The 12,529-nt window shown below is 43.2% G+C and overlaps 1 protein-coding gene across 8 annotated transcripts in view; it reads left to right on the forward strand.

Annotated features, from left to right (window-relative positions):
* PAXIP1 (PAX interacting protein 1) overlaps positions 1 to 12,529 on the forward strand; it is a 58,527-nt gene that overhangs the window by 30,716 nt on the left and 15,282 nt on the right. For all 8 annotated transcript variants that reach the window (XM_032244924.1, XM_032244928.1, XM_032244922.1 and 5 more), the window contains 7 exons: positions 2,344 to 3,070; positions 3,556 to 3,650; positions 8,556 to 8,651; positions 9,574 to 9,711; positions 10,389 to 10,510; positions 10,932 to 11,116; positions 12,033 to 12,076. In XM_032244924.1, coding sequence (XP_032100815.1) covers positions 2,344 to 3,070; positions 3,556 to 3,650; positions 8,556 to 8,651; positions 9,574 to 9,711; positions 10,389 to 10,510; positions 10,932 to 11,116; positions 12,033 to 12,076 — 1,407 coding nt within the window. The remainder of the gene's footprint in view (positions 1 to 2,343; positions 3,071 to 3,555; positions 3,651 to 8,555; positions 8,652 to 9,573; positions 9,712 to 10,388; positions 10,511 to 10,931; positions 11,117 to 12,032; positions 12,077 to 12,529) is intronic.

Raw genomic sequence — 12,529 nt, forward strand, 5'->3', positions numbered from 1 at the left:
CCAGGGCTAACATGTATTCAGCCAGAAGCAGATCAGTTGGTTGAAAAAGTGATCACCTGAATGTGGTAGGGGTTCTGGGCAGCATCTCAATGGCTGGCCCTGCAGATACCTGCGCTCCAGCCTACACCTCTCGCCACATCAGGTGGAGAAGGCTCCGGGCCAATGGCCGTCTTCATTCCTAGCTGGCAGTGTCAGCCTGAATCTCCATCTGTTCTTCTCCCTTAACGGGCTGGGTCAGCAGTGGGTGAGGACCTATCTGAACTGAAGCCTGTAGTAGAAATAGCTGTACATTGCCTCTTGTACTATCCAGGCCTCCCTCAGCCCTCTGAGATCAGATGTTGCACCTTCTGCAGGTGGCAGACCCTGCTGAGTTCTCTTGGCCAATCTGAAAAGTCGGGGCCTCTGGCCTCTGTCCTGTCCTGACATCTGCTGCTGTGTTTGTCTAGGTCCTTTGCCGCTTCCTGAGCTCCCTTCCACCTGGGGTTGGAAGGTAGAGAGAGGCAGGGAGCAGTATGTGGCAAATGACTGGTTCAGCCCTGTCCACGTGCAGATGGGTGTTTATTTCCTTACTGTCCCTCAGAGTTCCATGGGCTATTTACATATGAGGGTGAAAAAGTAATATGTGTACAAAATTTAAAAATTTAAATTATACCAAAGGACAGTGAAAAGTTAAACTCCCAGCCACCTCCCATCCCTCATTGCCGTTCACATTCTCAGGAGGCAGCCACTGTTCGCAGCAGTTTGTCGTGTAGGGCTCCTGGCTGGTGCCCACTAGACAGGCAGGTGCCCTGCACATCCATGCTTCCCTAAGGGGTTCACACAGCACCAGATGCTGCTGGGCTCCGAGGGTGGCATGTGGTAGGGTGAATTTTCCCCTCTTCTTCTCTGGATTTTTAAAAATACTTTTAAATACAGAGATGAAACAGTTATCTTATTATTTTTGTTTAAAAGAGATTTTTCTGCTTAGAGCTCCAAGATGTCTCTGAAGTCTAGAATCTCCTTAACAGAGATATCTCATACATAAGGCAGTTTTAAAGATGGGTGTGCCCAAGCTGTTGATTTTGACCTAATTCATTCTAAACTCAATTATTTATCACTAAATCCAAAATCTGTTACCCTTGTGGGTCTTGTAACCTTTGCATTTTGGCATCTGTGTAAGTGAAACATATATGTTAGAATGTTTGAGATTTTGGTATAGTTCTGATATGTGTTAAAATCAAATTCCTAGAATTTTATTTAAATTTAAATGCTTTTAATAGGGTTAAAAGTTGTATGGGTTGAGTTTAGTAAAATTTATTTTTACTGATTTCCATGACCATAAGAAGTTGGTTTCAAATTTTTGTTACTTGAGCATGTTGAACAGAATTCATTGTGTAACATGTATCTTTTGTTTTATTCAGTGGCTTATAGGATATTAAAAAAGTAACTTGCTCTGTTTGGTGGGTATTGGCTGGTCACCATCCTTCTCCTAATCCTCAGCATAAGCAGAACTGTCAGCTTATTCCCTGCCATTGTGAAACAGAAAGAATAGAAGAGAAATAGTCTGGCTTGACTATTGAATTATTTTTTTCTAGCTTGAAATATTTTTGTCCCACACGAAGAACTCAGTCATTGTTGAGGAAGCGTCATTTCCCAGCTCTATTGATGAGTTCTTAGTTGGGGGAATGTCACCATTTAAACAGCACTGGTGGTATCTGAGCTGGCCTCCTTTTCTGTAGTGTGCCAGTGCACAGAGCAAGTTGACAGTGGAGCGAAGGGCTCTTGGAGTCACAGCGTGGGTCATGGCTGCTTTCCTCTGGAAGGTGATTCACTGAGAACTTTTCTTTACTAGACTCTGGGCCATAGGACAGGAGGAAATGGGGAGTGGCAGCTGTGGTGAGAAGGTTTGAGGCGACGCTGAGCCTGATGACCAAATGCCTCCTCAGTGCATTCCTAGGCCAGGAGAAGGCCTACAGAGCTGATGGGAGACTGATGGGCAGTGGAGAGGTGTGGCAGCACAGCCCAGGGAGCGCCTAGGCTCAGCCTCCAGGTGTGCACAGGATTCACACCCTGCTCTGGCAAACTCAGTCCTTGTCACTTTAATTTGTTAGCTTATTCCATTTTACTGATGTAGATTCATATTTTGGTGGTCTCAATATATGAATTTACTTTGTGATATTGGTGTTACAAAATAAATATAAAAGCAAATGCAGTACCGTTTTTGAAGTATACAATTATTTGCTGTGTCTGCCTGGTTGAATATTATGAATAAATATGTAGGATATGCTGCTATTCTCCTAAGAAACTGTCATTTGTCCATTTCAGGAAGTATTGATCATGTTTGACCTAACTTTTGTTTTGTAGATCTTACAGACTCTTTCAGCACCTACAAAAAATTTAGAACAGCAGGTGAATCACAGCCAGCAGGGCCATACAAATGCCAATGCAGTGCTGTTCAGCCAAGTGAAAGTGACTCCAGAGACACACATGTTACAGCAGCAGCACCAGGCCCCGCAGCCGCAGCAGCCACAGCACCCGGTTTTACACCTTCAGCCCCAGCAGATAATGCAGCTCCAGCAGCAGCAGCAGCAGCAGCAGATTTCTCAGCAACCTTACCCCCAGCAGCCGTCACATCCGTTTTCACAGCAGCAGCAGCAGCAGCAGCAAGCCCATCAGCATCAGTTTTCACAGCAACAGCTACAGTTTCCACAGCAACAGTTGCATCCTCCACAGCAGTTGCATCGCCCTCAGCAGCAGCTCCAGTCCTTTCAGCAGCAGCATGCCCTGCAGCAGCAGTTCCATCAGCTGCAGCAGCACCAGCTCCAGCAGCAGCAGCTCGCCCAGCTCCAGCAGCAGCACAGCCTGCTCCAGCAGCAACAGCAGATTCAGCAGCAGCAGCTCCAGCGTATGCACCAGCAGCAGCAGCAGCAGATGCAAAGTCATACAGCGCCACACTTGAGTCAGACGTCACAGGCGCTGCAGCATCAGGTTCCATCTCAGCAGCCCTCGCAGCAGCAGCAGCAGCAGCAGCCGCCACCACCACCACCACCTCAGCATCATCAGCTTTTTGGACATGATCCAGCAGTGGAGAGTTAGTAATGGAGATTTTTTTTCCTCTCTCCTAAAAGTCTTGTACCCACATAAATGCTTTGAGAGCATTTGAGTGTTGGGTAAGGATTCATGTCAAAACAATTATTGCAAGATGGAGAATGTGAGCCTCATACCCGACAAAGAATATAGCTATCATAGGATAATTATGCTTTCTTTTGTACTTTGGGACATCATATGCTGAAGTGAATATTGGTGTCCCGTAGAACATCTAGGTTGCCACAGGGACTCATTCGGGTATTTAATGGCCAGGCATAATTTATTTTGATTTTAGTTTTTAATGTTTGTTTGATGCAGACAGTTAACTAGTATAATTGTAGCAGTATTCCCCATGCACTCTGATTACTGGCAGATACATGGTCAAGACTGATTAAGATAACAGATTCACACTGTAAGGTGCCACTTTTTAACTTGTGCAAGCATATTCATCAGGTTTAATTTTCTTTTTCTTATATAATTTTATTCTAGTTCCAGAAGAAGCCTTCTTATTGGGATGTGTGTTTGCAATTGCGGATTATCCAGAGCAGATGTCTGATAAGCAGCTGCTGGCCACATGGAAAAGGGTAAGATTGTGCCTGGAGGAAGGACGACTCTGTGTCTGAAGATGCTTCTTTCTTACGTAGACGTAACTATGTTCACTAGCCTGCATTCGCTGAGCTGCGCCTACATGTGTTCTAATGTGTGACGGGCATTTCGATTAACATTCTCTGACCTCAGGCACTGTGCTTTTCTGGACATCAGTTTTCTCAACTGTTGGATGAAGATGGTGGACTTTTTTTTTCAGCTTGGAAATTCCAAGGGGCACTAATTATTTGTGTATAATTGGGACGATGGAAATAAGTTCAGGTTTTTGGTGTCCTGGGAGAAGGACCATTAATTTGTATGCATCTCAGTCATTTCTCTTTCTCCAAAGGTAACTGTTAGGAAATCCTGGAATCTCTAGAACCTCAAAGTCTTTTAGCCCAATTGTGAAACTGTAGTTCATTTATCTATTTATTATCTTGCATGATGGCCTTTAAAGAAAAGAAATGCTTTTTCTTTCTTGCATTCCACAAAACAAAACTGAGTCAAAAAAAATTTTTTTTTTTTAAATAAAAACTGAGTTTAAATATGCCTCTAATACATCTTGAATGTGCTTCACCATAAACATCCCTAGTGCTTAAATCCCTGCTATATGCCAAGCCTGCTGCAAGACTTAGGGAAGGTATGTGAAATCGCAGAGATGAAGAAAGCCAAAGAGCCGTGGGAGAGGCAGGTTGGCAGGTGCAGGCTGTTGTGAGAGCCTGAGAAGTACCTTCACCCATCGGGTTGTAGGGTGATATGTTAAGAAAAGTCTGCTGGGAGAGGTGATTTCTGAACTGCTTATGGGATGACTGGGAGTAAGAATTAGGCGGGGAGGATTTTCCAAATGGTGCAGCACAGGCAAAGGCTTGTGACTGGGGAAACTGACAGGAGGGTGCAAAGGACGGTGCCTCAGTGGGACCCACGAGGCAGGAGGGGTACGGGCCTGTCTTCCGTGTCTTCCAAGAACTTGATGTACCATGTGGTGGAATTTAGATGCAGGTGAAGTGATCGGCTGTGTGTTTTAAGTAGTAAAGTGTTGAATCTGAGAGCGACCAGGGAGGTGACTGTGTGGTTGGCTGGGGAGAGAGGCAGAGGATGTGTGCCGGGGTGAGGGAGGAAGGGGCAGTTCTGAGAAGGGCAGCAGCAGCAATTTTTTTAAAAGTCAGAAGTGTTCGAAGCCAGCATTGAGAAACTGTCCTGAGAAGTACAACGCAACTCAAAGATATGAAAGTTAGTGGAGAAAAGTTTGGGTTTTTTGTCTTGTTTTCAAGTTAAAGGATTTATCTAAGAGGTAAATCCTTTTTTTTTTTTAAATGTTAAATAGGAGCTTGGGAACAGAGAAAATGAAGGCAAGAACGTTGTGAAAGAACATAGCTTTGCAGCTGAAGGCCGTGTGCCCCCAGATTGAAAAGAAATGGAAGGAGAGCTGTGATAAGGCACCTGGGAACGTTCACAGGCGAGAGACAATACTTTTCTGTCAGACAAACACAGGTTCCCTGGAAGGGAAACTTGGACAGATTAGGAGTCAGGGTGGCTTCAGGAGCCTCCGGTGCAGTGCACAGGGGCTAGCAACAGAGCAGCTTCTTTTGTTTTTGAGGGGAAATAATTTCCAACCTAAAGTAATCTATAGAGCCTGTTAGTCACAAGAAATGGAATACAGATATTTGTATACTAATGGTCAAAAATGTACCTCCCTTGTAGAGGAAGCCACTATGCCAGTAGAGAGTAAGATGTGGTAGCCAAGAAATGAGGGATTTGACTCTGAGATGGAAAGAGAATTGCTAGGATGGAGGTGAGGGGAAATGCCAGATGATGAGAAAGTAGGTGTGGAGAAAACTAGACTTGGGACCAGAAGAGCGGCTTCCTGGAGGAGCAAACAAACAAAGACACTGGTAGATTCAGGAGGGACAGGTACGGTTGACCCCTGAATAGTCTGGGGCCTAGGGGTGCTGACCCCCACGCAATCAGAGATCTGTGCATCACTTGTGACTCCCCAAAACCTGAATTACTAATAGCCTAGTGTTAATCAGAAGCCTTAGAGATAAAGTCAACGCATATTTTATATATGTAGTACCGTATTTTTACAATAAAGTAAGCTAAAGAAAAGAAAATGTTATTTAGAAAATCCTAAGAGAAAATATATGTACTGTTCATTAAGGGGAAGTATGTCATCATAGAGGTCTTCATCCGCGTCATCATGATGAGTGGGCCTAGGAGGAGGGACAGGAGGGGCTGGTCTTACCTCCTCAGGGGTGGCAGAGGTGTAAGAAAATCTAGCTATCAGTGGACCCACGCAGTTCACACCCGTGTTGCTCAAGGACCAGTGATAGTACATTCATTTTCTGTTGCTGTGTAACAAATTGTCTCCAAACCTAGTGGCTTAAAACAATAAACTACCTCTCAGTTTGGTCATGGGTCACAAATCCTGTAGCAGCTTGGTAGGGCGCTTGTGACTCAGCCGTCTCCTGAGGTTGCAGTCAGGATGTCAGCGGGAGCTGCAGGAGCCCCTTCCAGGATGGTTCCCTCACATGGCTGTGGGCTGGAGGCCTCAGCTCCTCATCACAAGTGAGGGCTGTTTGTATATCTTCACAGCATGATAGCTGGCTCCCTTCCCCAGAGAGCATGACCTAAGATAGAGAGAGGGAATAGCCACAACATTACAGTGTCTTTTGTGACTGAGTTCCGGGAGACTCCCACTGTCAGTTCCACCGTATTAAGTGACTAAGTCTAGTCCGTACTCAAAGCTAAGTGTGTAAAGCTCCAACTCTTAGAGGGAGGATTATGCAATAATTTGCAGACATACTATAAAACTACCACATGCACATTGTTCAAACAGTGGTAATGAAATAGTGAAAGGCATATAGACAACTAAGAAAAGGACGGATTCTGGGGGGACTGGGATGAGGCAGCGATAAGCACCAGGGAAAACCAAAGTGTATACCAGAAAGGAACTCTAACCTTAGGATACATTGTGTTACATCACTGACGACTGATCTAAACAAGAGTCTTGATATAACCAAATCGGGAAGACTTGAAGAGTGTGTGTGTTATCTGGGGGAAGGGTGTCCACAGTAGGAGGTCAGTATGTAAAGCTAGAGAAAAGGAAATCATATAATGTGTTAGTTAAAATATATTAATAATTGCCTTTTTTTTTTTTTTTTAACTTTTCCTTCCTTTAATCATAAGCAAAAGAGACACAGGGGTTAAAAAAAAAAAAAAAAGTCTCTCCCCCCTTCCCAAACCTGTACCCCAGCTCCCCCACCATGACTCCCTTCCTCCCCAGGGGTAAGCAAAATTGGGCAGGCGTAGCATCTGTGGCTAGGAAGAGAGAGGCGGGGAGGTGCCGAGCTCAGTGCTGGTCTCTTTCCAAGTATAAATGTGCGTGGCAGAACAAAAATAAAAATGTCCCTCCCCCCTTCCCAAACCTGTACCTCCAGCACCCACCACCTAAACACTCTCCATTTTCTGCCAGTGCTTGGAGAAGGGTTGGCGGGGGGCGGACACCAAGCACCAGCTGGCTGCAGTCTACTGTGCCTGCTGGGTGGGCACCCTGCCAGCCTCCTGTGGCACATTGTAGAAGCGATGACACTCGGGGTCCCCACAGTTGGTGGGGGCTCCCTCGATCCTCTTCCCGGTGTTGGGATAACATGGGGAGAAATGCCAGATATAGGTGACAGGGGACTGGAGGCAGCAAACAACATTGCCATGTGTGTACCTATGCAACAATCCTGCATGTTCTGCACAGGCACCCCAGAACCTAAAGTGCAATAAAGTATATATATTAAAAAATAAAAAAATAATTGTCAGAGGAAACAGCTTTAAAGTGCTAAATGTGCTTGTTTCAGGGGAGTGAAAAACAGGGATGGGCAAGGAGGCTGCAATTTTGTTTTGTACCTCATTAAACTATGTTGATGTTTGGCCATAGGAAAAATAAACATTTACATCTTAAAAGTAGTAAATGAAACAATTGTTTTTTTGAGGAGACGTGTTTTTTTTTTGAGACCAAGTCTCGCTCTCATTGCCCAGGCTTGAGTGCAGTGGTACGATCTCAGCTCACCACACCCTCCACCTCCTGGGTTCAAGCAATTCTCCTGCTTCAGACTCCCAAGTAGCTGGGACTGCAGGCACGCACCACCATGCCTGGCTAATTTTTATATTTTTAGTAGAGATGGGGTTTTACCGTGTTGCCAGGCTGGCCTCAAACTCCTGACCTCGTGATCTACCCTCCTTGGCCTCCCAAAGTGCTGGGATGACAGGTGTGAGCCATTACGCCTGGCCGGGGGCGGGTCTTCTTAAAGTTTATATTTCACCTAATAGGCCATCAAACTCTTCTTTTTCCGTGTACAGTATTTTGAGTTCTGACGAATGCCCACAGCAGTTCCTTCTCCCAGAAAACCACATCTGTTTTGAGAAGAAACGGTTGCGATTTACGAATTTCATTCTGATTTGCTTTTTATTTCCCTTTTTAAGGGAGGTGGATCTGCCCACCATAGACCTTTTGTAATATCTGAAGATATTAAGTAGTCATGGCTAGGGGCTGCTGCTGGCATGGGATGGGTAGCCTTCTCTTCTGTTCAGGAGAGCCACCACATCCCAGAACCCCCTGGTTCAGCGGGGCAGTTATGCTGAGCTTGAGAGACCCCAGGATGCATTCATTCCAGTGTTGTTCTCTTGTTTCCTGGAAATTCAGACTAAATTTATAGTATTGGAGCTCATTTTCATTGTATGGTGCTGGGTAGAAAAGTCTGTAAATATAGCTGTTACATGTCCTTGATACTTTGGGGAAATACATGATATAAATGTATGATAGAGTCTTTTGACAGCTGTCTTATTTGAAATTGGAAGTCTTCTCTATTCTGAGTGATTAACATTGATGACCGCATTGGTCGGGTCTTTGTGTCTAGATAATCCAGGCACACGGTGGCACTGTTGACCCCACGTTCACAAGTCGATGCACGCACCTTCTCTGTGAGAGTCAAGTCAGCAGTGTGTATGCACAGGTAAGGAAGACAACCTTAACTGCCACCAGGAACAACATCTGTCATTTTTTACACGCAGTAAATGCTAGTGATTGATTATTATTTTTGGAAAGGACTTTTCTGCCTTGAAAGATAGGAAAATTGCTTCTTCCTGTGATGGATTCTTTGGTGGGATTGATACCTTTTGTGGGCACCATTGTCTTTGAGCAATGGAGAAGGAAAGGGATATTCCCAGGTGGTGGTAAGAAGGGCAGACAATCCCTGCAGTCACCATCCCAGCCACACTGTGTGCACTGGCGCGTGACTCCCACACAAGCGTGCAAAGGCCAGGTCCCTTACAGAGCTTTTCTAAAACTACCGGGATGCAGGCTTTCTCCTCAATATTACCTTCTTGTACTCTGAAGTTTCATTTCTTTTCATAAAATTGTGCTTCTTGTAGACAGTTTATATATATGTGACAAAGGACCTCCAAGATACCCCTCTTAAAGAGGATAGCCATTCACAGGATCTACTTCTCCAGTAAAAATGCGGAAATACTTCTGAGGCATTTTTTGTTTTCCTGTGGTTCATTTTAGGCAGATGGGTTTTTTATACTTTTCTTACGTGGAGCCCTCTGTGTTCTTACACGGCACTTTTAACTTTGGTGATCATACATATTAGTTCATTCATCACTAAAGTTATTCTTAAAGTTGTTGTAGAATTTGTTGCTTTTGTCCTCAGTTGTAGACTCTTGTTTGCAGATAGATAGTAACATTTTTAGGTTATATTTCAAGTAACCAGCTACTGGGTTTTAATTTGTTACTTTAATCAAGTGCTAAATATCATGAAATTCTGTTATGGGGCTGCCAGTGAAAATGTCATTGTACCTATATAACCTTACAATTTTCTTTAATCCTGCAGCAGAAAAACAAAAACAACAAACCTCTAATTTTTTGTTTGATAGGCAATAAGAGAAAGAAAGAGATGTGTTACTGCACACTGGTTAAACACAGTCTTAAAGAAGAAAAAAATGGTACCGCCTCACCGAGCCCTGCACTTCCCAGTGGCCTTCCCACCAGGAGGAAAGCCATGTTCACAGCATGTAAGACAGAGTCCTCGTGTTCCATGTTTATATCATTCTTCTACTTTGGCAGATAATCATGTGCTAGCACTTACCTGAGGCTCCCACATTGGCTTCTGAGTCAGAGCTTCTCTGTGTACTTTTGCCCATTTTGTAAGTGCCTGCTCATAAGAAATAGCTTGTTTTCTTTTAGTTCCTTGTAACAATCAGTTTTCTGTACCTAGTAGGTATTTAAATGGATTCTTCAGTCTTTGACCCTATTTAAAATCCAAAAATAAATCAGGGTCTTGCACCAAAGGCAGCCCCTATTGGGTGGAACTAATCAGTAGTCATGGGTCCTTCCACTCAAATGATCTCTGCATTGGAATCAGCGAGGAGGAGGAGCTGGCTCAGCTGGCTCGTGGTTACACACTTTATAACATAACTGTTGGGATCATCTGAGCGGTGTTGCAGTAACATAAACAAGGCATCTCACATTCTTTTTCTTCTTCTCTGTCAGGGTTATGTGTATTACCTTTTTAGTATTTTAATAAAATTCTGATCTTGACAGTTTTAGGAATGACATTACCAAATGTGTTCTATAATGCCAAAGAAATAGTGAAAAAAATATATGTCAACTAAGAAGTAGAAGAAATAGTACTTCGTTTTGGTTTTTTGTTTGTTTTGTTTTTACCTTATTTTCTGTCTTTTTTTCTTAGATTATTTCTGTGACTGGATTTGTTGATAGTGACAGAGATGACCTAAAATTAATGGCTTATTTGGCAGGCGCCAAATATACGGGTTATCTATGCCGCAGCAACACAGTCCTCATCTGTAAAGAGTAAGCAAATTTTTGAAACCGTTTTTAATCTTAAATTTATATACAGTACAGTCAATTGTGCATTTTTTAGTATGTCATAGTTTTGTGGTAGAAATTTGTGAAAATTAAACTCTGTTAAAGTATGACAATGATATTCATATTAATGTTAATAGAAATATCTAGGAAACATTTGAATTAATGAAATTTGAATTAACGAAATAGGAATAGAGTAAAAGTAAGACTCAGACGTGGTTTTGTAATTCTGCTTGAGCCTTGAGGTGGACATTTTATTGCCATGCAGGGTCACCCTCAGTTTGCCAGGCTATGCCTTCCACTTATATCGGGAGAAATATCTTATTGCCTTTTTGGAAATAAATATAAATTTGGACAGTTGACATCTCTAACATTTAATAAATGTGTTTTCTCCTCAAAAAATAAAAAGACCAACTGGTTTGAAGTATGAAAAAGCCAAAGAGTGGAGGATACCCTGTGTCAACGCCCAGTGGCTTGGCGACATTCTCCTGGGAAACTTTGAGGCACTGAGGCAGATTCAGTATAGTCGCTACACGGCGTTCAGTCTGCAGGATCCCTTTGCCCCCACCCAGCATTTAGTTTTCAATCTTTTAGGTAAGTAAGATTCTACATCTTGCAAATCTTCCTTAAAAGTACTAACATTGCTTCTACCATCTTTTTATTCGTACTAATCACCAGGCTTGGCTTGAGCTTTCTAATCAGTTTTTGACTCATTTTCAATTTCCATTCTTTATTCTTCCTTTCTTCTCCCCACTCTGCTAAGGACTTTTTTTGTTGGTTTTTTGAGACAGAGTCTCACTCTGTCACCCAGGCTGGAGTGCAGTGGTGTGATCATGGCTCAGTGCAGCCTTGCCAGCCTGGGCTTGGGTAATTCTCCCACCTTATCCTCCCGAGTAGCTGGGACTTGAGGCGTGTGCCCTGATTTGATGTTTTTGTTGCTTTTGATCAACTCTTGGAGATGGAAGGAGCACTTGAAAGCTTTTTGATAGTCTTGTCTCTCAGGCCAGTCAATCCTTTGTCTAAATTGCTCCTTACTGTCCAGAACATTCCCCACTTTCCTAGAATTGACGTCTGTCCTCTGTCACTGTTGAGCTTTGACTGACTTGCTGTTACGTCCCGGATGTCATCATGGCTCCTGTGATAGGAAGGTCTGTGCCTGCCAGAGGCCGACTGCGAAAGCCAGCCTTGGACACAGGCCTGGAAACATCTACCCAGACAACCCACAGCAGGGAGTGAATGCCATGGGTTTTGACACAACATTTGCTTTGTTTGCTGCCGCTGGTCTTAGTGCTGCTTCATGCAGACAGCATGTAAAGCTAGAGCAGCAGCATGCCCTCACCTTGCCTGGAAAGCTTTTTTTAAAACTTCATTAGAATACTTACATTTATCCTTATTAAGTGTTGTCAGCTAAGCCACCTGTCTGTTGAGTTATCAGGGAAGACTTTTACAAAAAGGACATTTTATTTAAACAGAATATCTACCATAAAAAATCATGTGTTTCTCTCTCTAGATGCTTGGAGAGTTCCCTTAAAAGTGACTGCAGAGTTGTTGATGGTATGTCAAATTAATAACCTTCCTTTGGCTATTACTGTATTATTAAAATGCAGTAGGGATGTATTTGTCTTCATAATTAAAAATTATTTTAGTAATTTGTCAACATGTTAACAAATGAAGGTTGTATCTACTCGCTTGTTCAGTAAACCCTAGGACTGATTTTTCTCTGAATTGTTAGGATATGATTGTCATTTTCATATATATACATGTGAGGGGCTTATTTGCTTCAGAGAGCTGTATGATTGCTTATAGAGAACAGTAAAATCAAAGATGATGTCTTGTTTTTCGTAGGGTTAATGAAAGGCAAGAAGCAATGGATATGTAACCTACGTGGGGCTACAGATCAGAACTTAAGGAGTCCTGGGTCTCATGATGAGGGGAAATATTTTCATTGTGTCTCGAGTTGGGAGTCACATCACAGGGCTTGAGGTCTCTGCTTTTCAGGGTAGGCCA

The sequence above is a fragment of the Sapajus apella genome, unplaced genomic scaffold, assembly GCF_009761245.1.
Source record: "Sapajus apella isolate SASKATOON/1434 unplaced genomic scaffold, GSC_monkey_1.0 scaffold56, whole genome shotgun sequence".
NCBI classification, from domain to species: Eukaryota; Metazoa; Chordata; class Mammalia; order Primates; family Cebidae; genus Sapajus; species Sapajus apella.